We start from the raw sequence: 19617 nt of genomic DNA on the forward strand, positions 1-19617 counted from the left end.
TAATGGCTTTTACTCAAAGCAGGCTTGCACAATGGTTGTGACAAGGTATGCACACCACAAACTCTTAATTGGACACGCACTCAAAATTTCATGCAAATCCATCCGAGGCGGGCGCCGAGTGGTAATATGCTAATCCAGGAGCGGATGTATTTGACTGTCACTTTCATTTGATACGTGTCCTTATTGCTCTAAAACTTGTTTAAGTGTCAAAACCTGAGCTTTAAACGGCATAATACACTTGCTCGCGCACAGAATTACCGATGGAGGTTATGTGCTTTGCGGCTCTTTAATAGATTTTGCTAAATCTGACCACAGTGCGGTAATAGTTTGTCAAAGCGCTCATTACAGTCAGGGATTAATGAAGATAAATATGGTAAGTAACACAGAATTAAAGGCTTGTTCATTTAGTTTGTGTCTTCATCACAAATTGTGTTTTCGAGAGAGTGATTTCATGAGAAAAGACTCAATAGCAACCACATTTTATAGACAGCAGGAAGAGAAATGATCAGATGCTTGGGAAGGGAATTGACAGGAGGAAGGGACAGGTCAGGAAAAATGGCTGCAAACAGTCCAGAACTGCAGAAACACAGACTCAAACAGCAGGAACGATGAAGTAGAACTGCTGAACTCACTCACTTCAAACAGTGTGAATGACATGTCATCATCATGTTGTTTTATTTCTTTGAATACAGGTATAATTAAATATAGACACAACGTCCACAACAGCTGCTGATTCCTAATCACTAACCAGATCTCAAAGAGAAAAAACACGAGATTCAGGCAGATTTCCAAAATTTAGGGGATGTTTACATATATATGTATATGTATAGTACCATGTGCCCATCGTGTCACTGTGCATTCATGAGGCACAAACATTTGGTCTCCGAATTAAAAAAAAAAGTAGTCATTCATCACAATATTGTGTCAGTTTGTTAATTAAATCAACAGTGTGTATTTATTTTGACACTTAATACACTGACAGCAAATCAAACACAGCAGAGAAAGTCATTAATAGTTCTATGTAACACGCCTGCTGTTGATCAACTCCACAGCACTGCAAAACAACAAGTACTGCTTAATTAAAAGAAAAATCACATCCATATCTTTGATTAATATAATTTTCTCATGCTCTTCCGACACAGAGAGCAAAAAGCGGCTGAACCCATTTTATTTAAAACCAAGAATAACTGAGAACACCGGCCGCAGTTGGTCCTTTACATTTCAAACACAGTGCAAGTACGCCGATACAGTAACATTTGCTTAAATAATGATGGTCTGAAACTGCAGGTACCTAAACATGAGGGGGGAAGCAGCAATGCCCCTACAACTATTTAACCTCAGACAAAAACAAGCTAAAAAAAAAAAAAACTTTGAAAATGTTACTGCTGTCAACGCTCAGGAATCATTATTTTTTTTTATACCACTTACCTTTTTCAGAAAACAAGCAAGCAGAACAGTTTGTGTAGGCTCAACTGTCTTAATAGCATTTCACTTAAAAGGTAAATGAATGTCAACCAGCTCTCGATTCTGTCACAAAATAACCTTTAAAGGGTCTAGAAAGTGCTTAGAGGGTTTAAAAAAAAAGTAAGTTTGTGTCCAAACTTCGTCTCAAAATAAAGCTTACAGTTTGGGAGCAGCATATGACTCCGTCTCCTCCAGCAGAAAAATGACCAATTTGTGTCAGTTTCAAACTGTTGATAAGTGAATTCTCAAGGTAGGATTGAGTTGGAGGACGCTCCCAAAATCCCAAAGTCATCAATAACATTGACTGGGAAAAGACACAACAATCACTCTGAGCGGTCTCATTAAGGGGGAGGGATGTGTCGACTCGAAACAAGGCAGGAATTCACCGCAATTACTCCTTAAAAGCAATACATTAAATGAGGACAAATTACTCACATTCATTTATATTTTTTTCTTATGAAATCGTACTTTCTAGTCCCTTTAAGTTATGGTTGGAAAATCCATCGTCTCAGTGCACATATTCATCATCGCTCAAGTCTGAGTCATCGGCCTCCACCTCTCCTTCAATCACAGACTTCTTCCCCCTGCAGCAGGACACCGCCAGCCCAATGAGGAAAGCCTAAAAAAAAAAAATAATAATAAGCACAGCTCGCATTAGAAAATATTTCGTAAGGTCCATTTGATCGATAAAATGCATCCACAGCACCGGGAAGGAGGCTATTAAATGTTTTTTTTTTCTGCTGAGGAGATTAGCTGTGTGCATTCTTGGAAAATCATTTTCCAGTAACCTTTTTCTGAGTAGAAATTAAATTATGTGCTTCTGCTCTTGCACTCGTCCCCAGTGCACACACTCTTGAACTGCTTTTGAACTAAATTAAATGTTTTATAGATGTTGTTTCTGTGAATGTTTTGTTGCTCCAAAGACACAATTTTCACGGCTTCGTTGTTTATCACCGCCAAAAGAATGAGAAGAATCTCAAGCCTGTGTGGGCTCTTTTTACAGCCCAAACACATAAAAAGGACATTCTACTGGGATTTTGACCCTACTTATCGAGACGGTGACACTTTCTCCGCATCCTCGGACTCACCCCAATGAAGGCCCAGTTACCAAAGTAGTAGATTGTGCTGAAGAACCAGAACTTGTGGAGGAAAAGATAGGATCTTGTCACGATGCACTGGTCTGGAGGGGACAGAGAAAAACACAAAAACATCCTGATAAATCTCATCTGTTAATAAAAAGTATACAGATTCACATAAAAATACAGGTACACATGTTTTTAAAAGCTTAAGATTTTTTTTCTTTTTATTGTGACACCCTGCATGTCTTTGAATAAACAAGAAAACATTTAATCGATCTGCAACCGAGTGGATTTGACAAAGTTTAAAGTATAGCAAAATGTGTTGTTACTGAGAAAAATGGGGAAAAAAAGTACACTGGTCTTTAAAACACAATGGAAAAAACAAGAGAGGGCATTTGCCTTCACAGTGCTGAGGATGCTCCTCTGAACTGTACATACGTTTCCCTATATCCATGTTTGTTCAGCACCACTTTGGATTCCAGCCTCGAGTCGAGATCTCTTGCTGTCTGAGAAGTGGTGTTAAAGGTCGTTCCTTCCCCAAAAAAGCTGATTTCAAATTATTGTTGTGGAGGCTCTTTCTTGGCCTTGGGAAAACATATCTGTCCAAAATATTATCAAGGTTCACTTTCTGAGCTATTCCTTAAGAGGAACGTGGTCTTATAAAACTTGTAAAAGAAATGTTTTAAATTAAAAAAAAGTTTGCTAAATCACAGCACCCTCTGCCAAAACATCTTCGGGAGTATTTCTTCTTCTTTTCAGTTCTTGTATTAATCGATACAGAATCATTAAAAGGAATAGTCATAGGAAATACATTTCTCCTCCAAAATGATTAATGAGGCCGGAAGCTACAAGAACAATATTTTGGCACGGGAAGAGGAGGACTTAAGAGAGGGGGAAAGACAGATATGTAGCCTGAGGAGACAGGAGTTTTTGGTCTTTAGAGAAGTATGAGAGGTAACTTCTTTGGGCAGTGAACCATCATCAGGCGTCGGTCAAGGACACCGGAGAGTTAACCTAATACACGCTTGTGATGGTAGGGGAAAACAGAGCACTCGCAGAAAACCCCTACAAGCTTTGAGTAAAACCCACGGAAACACAGGAAGAACATGAAAACTTCATACAGACTCGGCCCCAGACGGGAATCAACAACTGAACCTTCTTCCTGTGAGGAAACATTGCTAGCTCCCGGGCCCCCGGTCCGCCCTGATGTTTATATTCACACACAGGAGGAGCGCTTGTTATAACATCATTGTTATTAAGGGGCTTTTGCTCACTTAAGAGCCAAAAAAGCAGGCTGCTATAACTACACGGAGCAGTCCCTGAGGCAATTTTGTCACGGTAACTCAAAAAGACAACCGGTCTTCTGAAAAGAGGAAAGCCATGTCACTGTCAGTGTGAATACGGCTTAACCAATGGATAAAACTGGCGTGATGCAACATTTAATAGAGTCTTGCGCCAAATATATCAAGTGTTACACATCGGAAAGGCAAAAGGTAAAAGCACTGACACGCAACAAGACACCAACAAATTGTGAAGACAGTCGACCGTGGGTTATGGGTTATGCATGTAACCCCGATTCTCTGATGTGGTACGGCGTGTGCAACTCCGTTCGCGACCCTTTGGTGGCTCTGCAGATTATTATTGGAAGCGAACAAGTACAAAAATTATGATCTTGTCATCAAAGGGGATCTGAGGAAGAACTTGTATGTATGTGTTTGACTCAACTTCAAATATGAGGAAGATATCTCATTGTTGCTTTTACTTAATATCAATGGTTATATTCTGATTGATGTCTTGTTGAAGTCTCTCCATCTATCTTTGCATGAGCCTTTGATATTCTACAACTAAGTGCAGCCACAGTCATGAATAAACCAGCCAAGAGAACATTTCTGTTTACCTGCGATGTGCTCGCCACACCGAGGATGGAAAAGCCCACTCGCGAAACGTACGAAAAGCTTTCCTTGCAAGCGACCCTGATCTACCAGGCAGCAGCGCACTTACTAATTTACTAAAAACACATTTGGAATGTTGGTTCTTTTTTTGTTGTTCTTGTTGATATCAAAGTACTGAAACTGAATGTGTGAAGCCTGAAAGCACATTAGGAAAAGAGCATCTTCAAAAGAGTAAAAAAAAGTGATGTTATACAGTACACAGTAATCTACTTCAGTTTCAAATTTACTTAAACAATTTTTCACATAGTGCCGTTCAAACTGACCTTGCTAAAGGTAAGCATAACTCGATTCTGTTAAGTTCTCAAAGTGATATTTAGTCGCTGTGACCAAGGACAGCTCAATTGATATTGACGTAGCAAACACAAACACATCAAAACCTAAAACTTGAAGAATTTAACTCATTTATTGCTTAGGAAGCCCGAATGCTTTCTGCACTTTGTGCCGGTGACATCACCTTCGAGTCTGAGCTCTCCAGCTCCTGACAGAACTGATACTGCTATTGATCTGACTGGCGGAGATGGCAGGAATAATAAAAAGAATTCTTAAGCTGAGTCATTCCCCTTCATGTGCTTCAATGGGTATTGGCAGGCATAGGAAACGCTGGTGACGTCGATTGTGGAAAGTGCCAATGATATGCGTGCAGTGTCTGGGTCTCTGTACGGTGCTCTGATTGTTTTTTTTTTTTTTTGTTTGGTTTTGTTTTTAACGGGGGAAGGGAAAGGGAAAAAAAAAAAGCCTCCCTTCAGATCACATGTATTAATTAGCTCAGCCGTGCACACTGAAGCAATAAAAGGAAAAACAGTTCAATATAATCCTAATAAGACTTGTTCAATTCCAAAAAAACAAGACAAGAAAGCAAGTCCACAAAGCTTAAGTGAAGACGAAGCGCACTGTCTGGCTATGTTAGAGAGCCATCTGGAGCATTAACGCTAACCCTGCTGCGCTGCTCCTATCACACTGTTTCTTACACAGCTCTTCACACTGACTTGAACCCCATGAACAGTGCAATCAGAGTTTTACCGAGCGGCGTGACATCGAGGTCCAAAGCAATAACTCAGTCTGGTTCAGAATTTATTCAATAAAAGACAGTCTTTTTCAAAACTTTCTCCTCCGGAGTGTTGAAATTTCAAATCTTAAAAAAAAAACCAGGCAGATCCAGGTCTGTGCTGTTTCATGCATCATCAAGATTAGATGGGAAGGGCTCACGGGGCTCTGAAGGTATACCAACAATCGGCTTGCACTTAGCTAGGATCAACAGATAATAGCAGAAGCAAGTCTATCTACATCCCCACGACCCCACTCTATTCCTACAGCGCCTCAGCCATCTGTAGCTCTCCAGCTGCTCACCTGAATTGCAGGGCTCCGAGTGGGACCTGCAGATGGTTCACAACAGTGGTCTGCCTAAATACATTATCATGTACACCACTGACCCACTTCACCTTGAAATCATTACCGTGCTCAGATAAGAGCACAGGGCAGCGTGCAAGTGCAGATAATTTCACCTTGACTCATGATACCTGGGTGAGTGGTGCCCCGTGTAGCGTGATGCATAATGTATAACTTTCTTCTCTGCGTTCAGACACAAACACATGCAGAAACCCCTGAACACATAAACACAGACACACAGTCACACAGACACACACACAGATGGTTCTTTGTGAAAGCCTCTCTATTGGTAAGCACTCATGTTCCTACACTGTACACTTTTACTTTCAACAGAGCACTTTCATTCCAATGTCCTTAGAGGATGCTGCCGTTCCTTCAACAGAACTATTTTCAAATCTCAGGCTCCTCATATAAGTGTTCACTAAATGCATCTTCTTTGCTAAATATTTTCTTCATTTTTTTTTTTATTACTTGCAGACAAGATCCATTCGAGAAACAGTCAAGACCTTCAGATGCAGACAGACACAAAGTCAAAGTGACCTTACTCGACCCATCCTAAACCACTCCTTATACCAACCGAGAGCAAAGAAACAAAGTTCCAGCTATTTCCAATGCAGGTCTTGTTCCTAGACGTCACATCAAAACTATTCATATTGGTAATGACATGAATAAGTGAATTGTATGCTCAAATATGCGTGTTTACAAGATGTGTATTTTGTCACACCGAAATGATGCGTACTGCAGACTATGGGTAGATTGATTCATCAGCCTGGCTGATATTCAGCATTTTTACAGTTATCGGTGTCTTTTTTTTCTTCTTATGTCTGATTGCTGATAAGATAAAAATCAAACCTTTTTTTTTTTTATTTTTACTTCTAGCCTCTTCTGCCTTCTGCCTCTAGTAATATCCAAGCACACTGAATAATCTGAATTTGCTCATTTAAATTATTAAAATAGTGAAGTGGAGTTTGACTTGCATTTAATTTTTTCTCTAAATGTATATCCATTCCAATAATTGGTCTCCTGGATTACTAAAAATCAGTATCAATATCAGCCCTAAAAAAAAAAAAAAAAAAAACATATCTGTCAACCCCCTACTGTAGACCAGAGTTACAAATAAATGGTTGACCAGAAACTCCCATGTACTGCAAGGTAAATTTACGGCATTTATCAAAGCAGTCTGGTGGACAGGTGGATGTAACAGCTCCACTTGCCCATTGGTAAACTCCCTCATATATAGGAGTCTGTCTGTACAGAGACACCTTCATTCACATTGCAAAACCTCAGAAAAATGCACCTTGTCCCAATAAAAAAAGATAATTTGTCGCGCTTTCTGTGCATGAATGAAATGAAAATAACTCTGACACAAAATGACTTTACCCAACAGGGTCATTTTGGAGATCTGGGGATGCATCTACATCACCAGTCTATTTTAACAGCATAACATATACTGTATATTCTGTTGAGTTGTGTACCTACATTATTCCAAATATTTCCAACAATGTTTAAACCCAGAGAATTAGGTAATCTTTTTCGAGGTAACGGTGCGTTTAATTTGGTCGCCTGACAGATATTCATCAGCAGTGGTTGTTGTTTAACAACCATGACGACAATCCCCACGATCCCACAGTACTTCTGTTTTTCGTTTTTCCTTTGTTTGAAAGACCCCCAGTGGCAGAAATTACATACGGTGATTTTAACAGACGGATGTACATCTCTTTTTTATCCATTTTTTTTTGTCTCAACCATCCCCTGAGGGAAATAGCTGTCTCTATAGCTGCTTTCAGCAGCTTATAAAATGGTACCAGCTGCAGCCGGAAATAAAGATGAAAAATAACGATTGGAGCAGCTTTAAGCAAAAAGTGCCATTTTAATTAGACTCATTTAATTTCTGATCTTGATCAGAGAGAGTTTTTTAATTCTATTAATTAATAGGAAGTCTATTCAAGACCAAATAAACCAATTCTATCTATCCATCTATCTATCCATCTTTCTATCTATGAAAGGTAAGAGGTGTCTTTGAATTACAAGATGGACGTCTTTCTTCCAAGAGAATAGGTTTTGATTGACATATTCCATTGTTACACAAATTGACGATGATCCCCTTGATGCAAAGACAATTACTATTAATTTGTGTTGGGGTTGAGGGAGCCTCCTGTTGAAAATTGCCTGGGCACCTGACATCTCAGAGGCAACACATAAAAATTAGGACCGTCTTCTACCCTGAAGCTCTTTAAAACAATGCTGTGGGAGCCGGCAAGTTGCTAGGAAACAGACAGCGGTCCGCAGTGTAAAGTTTCATCTGTGGGATTCAAACAAGAAAAATTGAGAAATGTCTTCCGAGGTGGCTCATGGTTGGAATGCAGCTTACAGAATGAGACGGGCATCAGGGGTCTAACACCATAACGTTTTTAATTTCATCTCTGACAGTTTCGACCTTAAATGTGGGAAAAATAAAAAAGGGAGAGGAAAGAGACCCAGAGGGCATGTTGTGGTAAATTGAGCAACTGTGTCAAAAACAAAACCTGGGGTTGGATTTATTGATATTAAGTGTAAAATAACCTTTCCTCGCTGCGAAGGTACACTTTTATATGTTTTTGACCTGCCTTTTAATAAGAAATGATGTTGAGCTAGTAGAGAGACTTGTAATATACCTGTCATGTATGCACGGGGGTTTCCCAGGAAATCTGACATAAATTATCTCTAAAAGAATCTTTTGGTTTGGTAAAAGAAATTGACTCAGGTTTGCTATGGACAGAATGTCAATAAAAATCATTGGTCAGACTGTCTGGAGAAACTAATGGAACCAATAGTGGGAGTTACGGATGTGATGATGGAGGCGTTAACCTGACAGCAGCGAACAACAGAGGAGACAGTTAATTACCAGAGCAAAGGAGTGATCATTAGAAATTGACATGAAGACAGATAAATCTGTGATGGGAGGCGTCACAATTAAAAAAACAATCCAATGCAACAAAAAAGTCAGTTGAAGGCCTTTTCAAATGGGTCTGACGAATCATTAACATCTGAGATCCTCAACAGTTAGACAATTAGTCAGACAAAAAAAACAAACATAAAATACAGATCATGTCATCATAGAGCGTGGTGTGTACAAAGACTACCATTTTTTACTGACAAGGGCAGATAGGGGATGTAGATGAACTTTTATGAGAGTCAGAGGTTCTGATCAAAGAGACTCGCCCACCATCAGCTGCAGCATGATGGTGGTTGGAATAATTTGAAAGAGCAGCCTCAACTAATGCTCAGAATTCATCAGGTTTCAGTCAGGCTTCTTGAAGCCATAAAGGTTTTAACATGAAACACCTTTATACTACTGGATATACTAAAAATCTGCCACCAAGAGGAATTGGGAGTTCTTTTCTCTGAAAGTTTGAACGTTTATTTGAACATTTCTTAACAATAAAGACACTAAAGTTTGAAAAACTAGTTGTTACCGAGCAAAATAAAAACACAGACAATGTGAAACCAAACTTGAGAGATTTAGTGCTGCAGGGGTTCAAGCTTGTGTGTCAATGAGAACAGATGTACAGTGGGGTCCAAAAGTCTGATATCACTGGTCAGAATGCTATTTTGTGTAGAATGTAATACAATTTTCTTCATTACCAATGATTATATCAGTTTAAGGTTGAAACGTTGAATCTTTGATAAATGTCCATTATGTTATTATTTGTTATGTCCTTTAATGACAGCAGACACTGGAGCTTGCGTGGACTCCACAAGCTTGTGTAAAACCTGACGACACATGTTACGGACGCAGGGTTCCACAAACTTTCTTGTGATGACAAGACGGCCTGCTTTTCTCACTCTTCATGCGCCCTCAGAAATGTTCGGTGGGGCTGAGGTCAGGTGACTGTGAAAAGGAAAGACCTTGACAGTCAGGACTCCTCTTTCTTTACTGTTCTTCAGCTTACAAAGTTCTGAGGTGCGTTTGGGCTCAATATGTTGCTTCAGTATGAATCCTTCTCCACAAAGATATGAACCACAGGGTGTAGCTTATCTCTGAGGAGTGGAGTGGTACAGTAGTTCTCCTGGGTCAGAGTGGAGTCAGTTCTGTGCAGGTGTCAGTGTGCCACCATCTTGTTTAACTGTGGGTTTTAGACACTGTGCTATCATTCTCTTTTCTGTTTGTCTCCTTATATCGATCTTTCCGTTACTGACACAAATCACAAACTTGGATCCATCCACCATGAAATTCTGGTATTCCTTCGCCCACCTCAGGTGCTTGATTCCTCTCCTGAGAAGTGGTTTAGAAATTGCTACACGTTCACCTTTTGCATTTTGCTGATTGGAGTTTTGAGTTACAGAAAATTCTGTATTGTGATGAAGTTGCATTTCTATCTCTCAATGCACTACGCTTGATGCACTGATCCTCTGATGGTGCAGGCACTTTGGGTCTGCCTGACCGTGCTTTGGGTACAACTGATCCCGTTTCTTTCCTCCTTCGGATTATTTCTAGGTATACGTGATGTTAATCGATATTTTCAATGTGGTCTCAGACTTCTGGACCCCACTGTAAGATGAAATATAAGACGAAACTTTCCCCAAGCTAAAATGAACAGCTGCTAAAATGAGGAGGAAAACAGCATCACTACTCAGTTGGAGGTCCGGATAGCAGAAGCTCATGTAACGATAACTCCTGTCCTTAAAATGCCTGCATGCAATGTTAAATCACATACTGAAGAGAGGGTGCAAGGTGTGTGAGGCCATGGCATCTAATTCCTGAAGCTCTATTTCCATTATGCTGAATAACTGAGTAATGGTGTGGTAATGACCTCGGAGTAGATAATGGAGAGCTCGACACTGAGTACCTGCTTACCAAGATGTTAGTGTCATTACACCACTGTGACCAACTGATCAAATCAGTCACCAGCTTGACTTCTACTCTCTTTTTGCCTTTGCTGTATTTTTTCCCCGTGTCGCCCTCAGAGTTATTACAGAGAGATGCCCTTGCAGATGCCCTGTTCATTTTCTTTCTTCTCCTGTTTTTTTTCCACCGCAGTATATCACCATTGTTATTCTTCACATCCACAGCATGGGGCCTTGTCAATTCATATTCATGTTTCTGAATCTCTTGGTCATGCTTCGGTAAAGTTTTTCTTCCCCCAGGAAACATGGCATGAGGAGTACTCTTTCCATGTTTACAAAGATACAGATATAGCACATTGTCTGCTTTAATGCTGTAGATCTGGATTTGATTTATTTTATAAATTGAGAGAGCTTACAAGAATGCAACCAATATCTAAATATTTGAATACCATAATATATAATTCATGCCAATATAATGTCAGAGATGTCAACAAAATAAGGTTTATGCTCGCGGTTAAAGAATGTGAATATGGATGTATTAAATACAGAAGGTGTACATATGATACACATTCTCCTATTTAGGCCAGTACTGAATTAGTTTTGTCAACAATATTGATTTATCTCCACATACCAATTCTAAATGTTATTAAACAGTTTCAATGCTCAGTTTTAAAAGCTGTATTGATACGCAGGTACCAGATGCACTTTCTCAGTCTCTCCTCTCTCTGATTCCAAGGTTCTACATTATTTTTTAACAAAAACAGTGAATGTAGTACAGTCATTCTGCTGTTCTCTACTACAAAAAACCCAACATTAAGATTGAAGCATAATATTTTGTTAGATAAAAACATGGTGTGAATTGTGGGCATCTTACATATTTTCCCAAATTTCGGTCGGAAACAATGTTATGTAGCTTACAATGACATCTAATTGTACTGAATAGTATAATATCAATAATATTAGCCTATTCATTATCTTCAATTGTGCAGAAATCCTGGGTTTGACTAGGATGAATAGGCATGCGTATAAATTAGGGCTGTCAAAGTTAACACAACATCCTCTTAACGCCGTTTTTTAACGCGCGATTAACGCTCGGTATTAAAAAAAGAAAAAGCGCGCATTGTTTGATTTACGGCCGTCGGTGGAACCTGTAGTCTTGTAGCCCACCGCTGATACGGGCCTATGAATTGCATATTTTATGTGAATGCCATAACAATGCTTTCCCATTTACATTTAATCATCATGACTTTCCAGATTGAGGCTGCTCATATTGACACAAACAACCAACAGAAATTGCAGTATGAATGATCTGGCAGCACATTTAGATGAGTTTACTAACTGACACGTAGCCACTTAGTACTCTACACTCATACCTCTCTCCAACCTTTTCACTGCCTCAGACATTGTAAAATAAAACAAACCACCTCATACCAATGGCTGTTGAGGTACTCTCGTCTTTATAAAAATATGATTTCTGTGAATTAGGAAAGAAAGAGTTATACTCTTTCACCACACAAAAGAAATCCTTCACCTGTTACTTTCTACAGTGTATCATTTGATAAGCTTTTGATCGTGTTCCCTCTCAGTCGCATGTGTTGTCTCTGCTTGACACTTCCTCCTCCTCATGGTAGGTGGTACAACGGCTGTTATGAAAGCAGGAGCTGTTTCCAAGAAGGCCAAAATAGGATCAGCCTTCCTGAGCTTGTGAAAGGAAAGAGTAGAAATACTGCTGGCCATTGTCCTAGTGACTCCACGACTCCTTTAATGTAACACCACTGAAGTGTGCCAAAATGTCTGCCTAAATGAACAGATCCAATAATCCTTTGACACGTGCCCTTTGTAATTAACAGCAGTTGAATATATATAAAAACAGACTGTGACACTTTCAAACTGTGGGTCTTGTGGTGCCAGCAACACATTATTTCGCTTACTTAATTCCAACTTCAGCCGCTATCTACAACTTCTCTTCTGGTCAGATAGGAAACAGCTTCCAGGCTGTGATAAAAACAACATGACGAAGTGGTGAAGAATCATGGCTGAATCTGTTCGGGTTGTGATTGTTGTGGGACAGGAACCAAATTACTTGTTTGAGAAAAACAAACAACCAAACAAAGAAAAGCCAATTAATTTCCCCAATTTGTCTGGGCAGTCATGTAAACAAGAGTATTATGGGGGATTGTCAGTATATGTAATTGCTCAGTGTTGGCAGTATTGGTATTATTATCACATGTAAACATTGGTGGATTAATATTCCAGTTTCTTGAGTTCTGGAGTACTTATGTTTTTGTTTTGTTTTTATTATCTCTTATTATAATTGTTATGCACCTAAATACCTAGCAATAATTAAATGCAATGTTAATAATTGTTTAGGTAAATGTTATTAAAGCTGCCAAAAAAATACATCATCTTTATTGTATTTTGTTTAGTATATATACTGTATTTTCTCGGATTATGCACCTCCAAAAACTTTCCAGTTTCACCATAAGTATCACTACAATTAATGTATTCATACCAGTTTCTAATTATGCCTCTCTTTAGCCATGAACCTTTAACCAACAAAACAGCAACCACTGGCTGCTTTTAGTGCAAGGTGCCACTGATTCAGCATCAGCACCTCCAAACTGTAAAGCCCTGATGAAGTCACGATCATGAACTGAATCCACTGCCCAACCACTCCAAAGCCCAACCAAATACAATAATCACTTATGGTTCCTTAGGCCCAAAGTGACATCTTCAAATTGCTTCTTTTGTACAACAGACCGCCTAAAACCTGAATTCTCTTCATTTACTATCGTAAATGGCAAAGAAAAGTAGCAAATCCTTATATTTATGAAGCTGGAAGGAGCAAATATTTGACATTAAAATGACTCTCAAACTATTCCTATTTAGTTGAGTGAGGTATTAGCAAGTGTTCGCCAAAGTTGTTTCTGTACACCAAGTATGAATCTAATATTTTACAAATAAAAGCTCAACAACACATCATTAATCATACCGTAACTATCTGCCCATAAATTATATCACAATGTTTCTTTGCAGGTTCGAGGAGATACTTCTATGAGAAATTACTATTTATCAACAGTGTATAGCACCACATTTTCAGAGGGAAATACCTTGTGGCTCATGACAAATGGTGTGTCATAGAATATGGCTTTGAATATGCACTGCAGTGCTCTGAATCAAGTCATGTAGTCGACACTGTGCAATCAATTCCTATCTTGTACACACCTACCAACAGTATGCCACCAGCCTCTTTCTATACTGTAACAGCAACATAATAAAAAAAGAACAACGAGGACAGTGATTCAACAAAAACTTTTTTATGTTATTCCAGACAGCTATCAGCCAAATGATTTACACACAGCCCTTTTGCTGCAATGTGTAAAAGAAACAGTCTTTCCTCCCTACAGGTAGGAGAGGACCTGAATGTATATGACTACACATCAGATTATTGTAAACAAATCATATCATGTCTTTGATCTCTGCAGTTACTCGTCCGTTTAGATTTCTATTTTCTGCCTGTCTTACCCCGTCTCCAAGTTATTTTCACTATTGTTGGATAAAGTGAAAATTATTCATGAAGACCGAGTCAGTAATGGCTATCTGTAACATCTTTGCCGTATTCAGGCATACACCTCATTGTCATTCCAAACTTTGCTGCCACAACAGGTCCAGACTCATGTGTTTCTCAATGGCGATGGGAGTCACTTAAGGAAATGTCTCCATGGTAACAGACACGAGAGGGGACCCAGTGACAATATAGCTAAAGACATACTGTAAATTAAACAAGACAGTTACCATGCCTACAGTTGCTATCAGCAGTCTACTTCAAAGCCCTACACATGCTTTATTGGGAATTTGACTCCATTTCCAATATTTACTATCAAGTTAGACTACAACATGCTCTTAAAAGGTCAGCCTTGTTTGCAGAATTTTGTTTTTAATCTATTTGTGACCCTTGTAGAGATGACAACCAACCCGATGCATTACGGGCAAAACGTCTAGCATCAACAACATAAAAAAAACCAACTATAATCAACCAAATTAAAACAAAACATACAACCTAATATACCTGTATTCCAACATATATTCAACTAAACAATAATGCAATGATTTCAGACTAGCGCAGTCAAATGACAAATGAAAGAGAAAATGCATATGATATTTAGAGAACATCAAATATTCTTTACATTTTAATTCAACGTAAACAAAATTACTTCTACCTCATTGTTTTCACAGGAACTCTATTTCTTATTACAAACTTGACATTTAAACCCATCCCCACTCATTAGCCAGTAGTTTCACTAATTGCGATGCAATTCGATGTCTTCGGGAAGAGCAGTTTTGGCCCGACACCTTGATTCATTTGAATAAATAAATTATTATCCCCCGGCTAATACACCTCCGCTAATACAAATAAACATGTACAAGAGCCCACACAGTCCAATGGGTTAAGAACAGACCCTGTGGAATGACTTCACTAGTGTAAAAGTCAGTCTGTGTATGTTGTACTGTAGAGGAAAACAAGGGCAGGGATCTGAGATATGACAGGTATATCAAAGAATAAAGTGATCTTGTTTCTTTCTTTAAGCCTTTATGTGAATGATACATTTGAGCATTGCATCATATCCGCTCAACCACCAACAAGAGCTGTCCTTCAGCACTCAGCAAATGAATAAATTAATATGATAAAGCCCACTGGTGTGATGTACATTCCCATGTTTGTTTTTTCATGGCTGGTTTACTGTAATAAGCACTGGCATGGATACAGCAAGAGGCCTTGTACTGCATTACTAAATGTTTGTCCTTGGTATTATTCCTCTAATGAATAATGAACGGTGATAAAGATTACTGAACAGTGTTCTACACGATATGGCCGGGGTGTACAATGTCCTTCCTTTCTTCTAGTATAGACTCGACTTGTGAGGAATAAATCTTTGATGATGTTTTGTAAGTTCTTCCAACATCTCACTCAAGACCAGCGCTACCTTACTGTGCTCGCCGAAACAACAGACTTACCCTCAGGCGCGTCAGCATCACAGATCCTCGTTGTGCCAAAAGTAGCATTCCCAGACGCAGGACCTGCTGAGGGCATCTGACTCTGATCACAAAACAGAAGAGGCATGTATCTATTCAGCAAAGGAGCACTACAAACTTCTTCATGCGATACAAACAGTTTATGGCTCAAGAAAATGAAAATCTAAGATGCCGAAGAGCATTTGGCTTTTTCTTATGAATTATAGAACTACCTTGTTATGCTATGCTCTGAGTTTTAATTCAGATACTAACAGAGCAAAACAGGCTTTTATTAAATAGAAGTTAACGCAAACACCAAGTAATTATACTGATATTTACAGTAACACAAGAAGAATTTAAAAGGTTACCAGACTGATATAAGGAATTTACTGTGCATAGCACTTAATATGCACTGCAGACGTCACTGAATGTGCTAGGTTGGTATTAATGACACTGCGAGACAATGCATTCAAATGCTGGAGGTGAAAGCAGAGAAGAATAAGCCATGTTTACCCTGTGAGTCATATGGAGCTGGTTTTAAAAAGGTTATTTTCTCTCATTTAAAAAGAGGATGTTTCAGCAAAAACAACACTGCGGTTCATTTTAATTATGTTGTTTAAAAGATTTTTCTAGACGAAGCGTAGACATGTGGGTGCATCTAAACTACATGCATACACCCACACAGCAAGCGCGCGCGCGCGCAAGAGGAGCTGCATCAGATCACACAGAGGGTAGACTGTCAAACAACAGATCCACACAGTAATAGCCACATAGTCTAATACAGACGGACAGAATCCAAAAAGAACAAGCATCTAAAAGCTCTGCTGCCAGTCCGTGGAGACCATGCTGCTGCCTACACCCAGCTGGACCGAAATGGTCTGAACCAACTGACTGTCCGACAGTGGCATCGTTAGAGCCCCGTCCACAGCAAGATGTACAGATACTTTTCCTCACCTGCACAAGATACTTCTGGCTGCCATACATGACATATTGCGGGGCGAGGCTGTAGATCATGTAGCTGGTGTGAAGGACAATCAGTAGTAGGATCATACAGAGGAAGAGAAGAGCCTGGGGGCGAGTCCTCTTAGGTCTTATTTTGTACAGCTGAAAAAGAGAAAACGGTAATGTGCAATTCAAAATAAACAAATCATATATTTCAAGATAACACAGCAGTACATCCTTTGCTCACCCTTATCCAGAAGAACCAGATGCCCATGTTGCGAATGCCAGCCATGGATGTGACTACAAAGTACATGGTGATGACCGTAATCAGGATATAATCCAATGGGAAGACCTGCGATATACCAAGGACACAAGTCAGCTACGTATATAACATCCAACTCCCACATATAAAGTCAATATTGACAGTGAAGGAAAGTAACTAAAAACATCAACTAAATTACTTGATTATTTACAGTTTAAGTTAATATACTTGTACTACACGATGTCTGAGAGGCTAATATTGAACTTTTTACTGCATTGCATTTAAAGCTTTAGTTAAAGTTTAGTATTTTAAAGTTTCAGATTATTAATGCAAAACATAATCTTATAAATTATGATGGATTATAAAAGATTCAAATATATAAAGTTGTTGAAAACTAGACCCACATTTACCAGCAACAACATGCAACTGATGCACACATTCATATATTAATAATTATAATCTGATAAAATTATATACATGGTTCAGATATTGATGATTATTCTGCACAATGAGTACTTTTACCTTTTGTAAATTAAGCACATTTTGTTGCTAATACTTGTGTAGTTTGACTGAAAGCAACATTATGTAGAAATGTTGTGCAATTTGGTGCCCCCTACAGCTTTTGAGTTCAACACCACTGTCGTCAATACAAATCCCAGTACTGTAACAATTCGTCAGATGCAAAGTTGGTGCTAACTATAGACAACACTTATTACATCATAACAATGTTAAGTCTTGAAAACTTGTATGTTGAAGTAAACATGTATGTAACGCTGTGATCCTACCCTCTCAATGTAGTTACATTGCAGAAACAAGTGATAGGGGGGCGGAGTGGCTGAGACAGAGACAACATTCACCCTATTACAAGACTCTGTACAATCAAAATGATTTGTGTGCTGTTATTTAAAAAAAAAAAAAATGTTGCTACAATTAAAGTTCTGGATGCATGACTTTAACTTGTAACGTAGTACTTTTTGGTATTACTATTCTTACTCAAATGAAAGATCTGAGTACTTCTTCCACCACTGATTATTGCTTTCAGAGCCAAACATTCAGGCTGGCTGCCTCTGATGGATGCTTGGAGCTGTCAATGAGTAACTATCATCAATACCACTCGTTTAAGCCCAGTCATCTGAAGCACATCTGAGCTGGTCACTGAAGAATGTTGAGCTCTAAAATATGTACTCCTGTCCTCTTCCTATTAATCAGCAAATAAATTATTTGCAGATATAGCGTTGACAAAGAACTCACAGTGCCTGTAACATAAATATGTATTATGTTCTGTGACCTGAAATTATCTGATATAACCTCAAACCTGATCCCTATAGAGCTCTGTATCCCATTCTGGTTTGGTGCACTTAATTCTTTAAATACCAAGGTCATACTTCTAAACACTGGCCTTAGACATTTAATCAATGCCAGTATCTATGAGGCAATTCTTTAATGGTCTGACCTGTCAGTCATTTTTTTCCTCTAAACTCAGCAGTAGAATACTAAGTTTAAGAGAGGTGGTTCTTTTCACGGCAACGACTTGGAGGAAAGAAGCAATGGTAGGGATTTAATAATCTGTCAATCTCAACAGTTCATATTTTAAAATCTTAAAATGAGGCTTTAGACTTTTAACCACATTGCTAATACTGCTTTACAGAATCCACAGGTTGATTCATGTCACAAAAATGCTTCAACATGATATAGATTAATTATTTGGCAACCTGAAAGCTCACAATTTTGCACAATTTCACATGAAAAAAGATGAGATGAACAAAGAATGTGATAATGGTTGCATTTTCCATTTCAAATCTGATTTTGAGATTGATAAATACCCTGATTCGATGAGCTGTACTATCAAACTCCCAGTAACAACACCAACATGGATTTTGGATTGCAAAATTGTAATAAGCTAAATCATTTAGTGTAAATTCTTATCGCCATTTAGTCATCATTGGCAATATTAAATTATCAGCGAATAGTCATTTGATTTTTGCATAGTACAGAGTAATTATGGGTATTGGACTGTTTACTTTGTCACTTATTTACTGTAATTCTTTTAGGTACTGCACTGTAAGCTTTATTTTTTAATTCCAAATCTGGTACATTCAGAAATATATACAATGAAAATTAAGAGAGACCTGAAGAGCATGCAGTGTTAAATTAGTTTAAAACGTTTTAAACATCCATCATTCAGTAGTTCCATCAATAATGTACAAAAAAATAAATACATTTCAAGTGGTTGCTGGGCTGTACTGGATTTAGATCCACGGGTCCTTAAAAAAACGTTGTTTCATTTATTATTTTTTAAATCCTTTTTTCTTGTCATTTATCATCCAATGTGCTCAGATTCATGGAAGTGCTGGCTGTGCTGTCATGTTGCAATTATATGGAAGTAGAATCATGTCATTAATCAAGAGCATAGATTTTCAGTTTGAGAGCATGATTTCAATCCTTTTCAGTGACACAGCTTTTATAGCTATCTTATATGGTATAAATACTGAAGGTTTAGTATGTTTGTGACGATAGTACAGCGGTTAAGAACATCAATCTGATGTTTTTTGCATCATGGGACGCTGGTTCGCATCCCGGCCCGGCGTACAGAGTGGGGTGTAAATGTACCGTATATTACCAAATAATAGCCGCGTGTCAATTAACCGCCCCGGCTATTATTTGGTATTTTACGGTATGATAGCTCGCTCGG

The 19617-nt window shown here is 38.6% G+C and overlaps 1 protein-coding gene across 1 annotated transcript in view; it reads right to left on the minus strand.

Annotated features, from left to right (window-relative positions):
- Positions 1 to 651: 651 nt before the first annotated feature.
- Positions 652 to 19617, minus strand: part of lmbrd1 (LMBR1 domain containing 1) — a 71324-nt gene continuing 52358 nt past the window's right edge. The window contains exons 12-16 of the mRNA XM_030441431.1: positions 16911 to 17015; positions 16676 to 16825; positions 15725 to 15806; positions 2553 to 2644; positions 652 to 2083 (exon numbers count right to left, since the gene is read on the minus strand). Coding sequence (XP_030297291.1) covers positions 1973 to 2083; positions 2553 to 2644; positions 15725 to 15806; positions 16676 to 16825; positions 16911 to 17015 — 540 coding nt within the window. The 3' untranslated portion in view covers positions 652 to 1972. The remainder of the gene's footprint in view (positions 2084 to 2552; positions 2645 to 15724; positions 15807 to 16675; positions 16826 to 16910; positions 17016 to 19617) is intronic.

The sequence above is a fragment of the Sparus aurata genome, chromosome 15 (genome assembly GCF_900880675.1).
Source record: "Sparus aurata chromosome 15, fSpaAur1.1, whole genome shotgun sequence".
Taxonomy (NCBI): domain Eukaryota; kingdom Metazoa; phylum Chordata; class Actinopteri; order Spariformes; family Sparidae; genus Sparus; species Sparus aurata.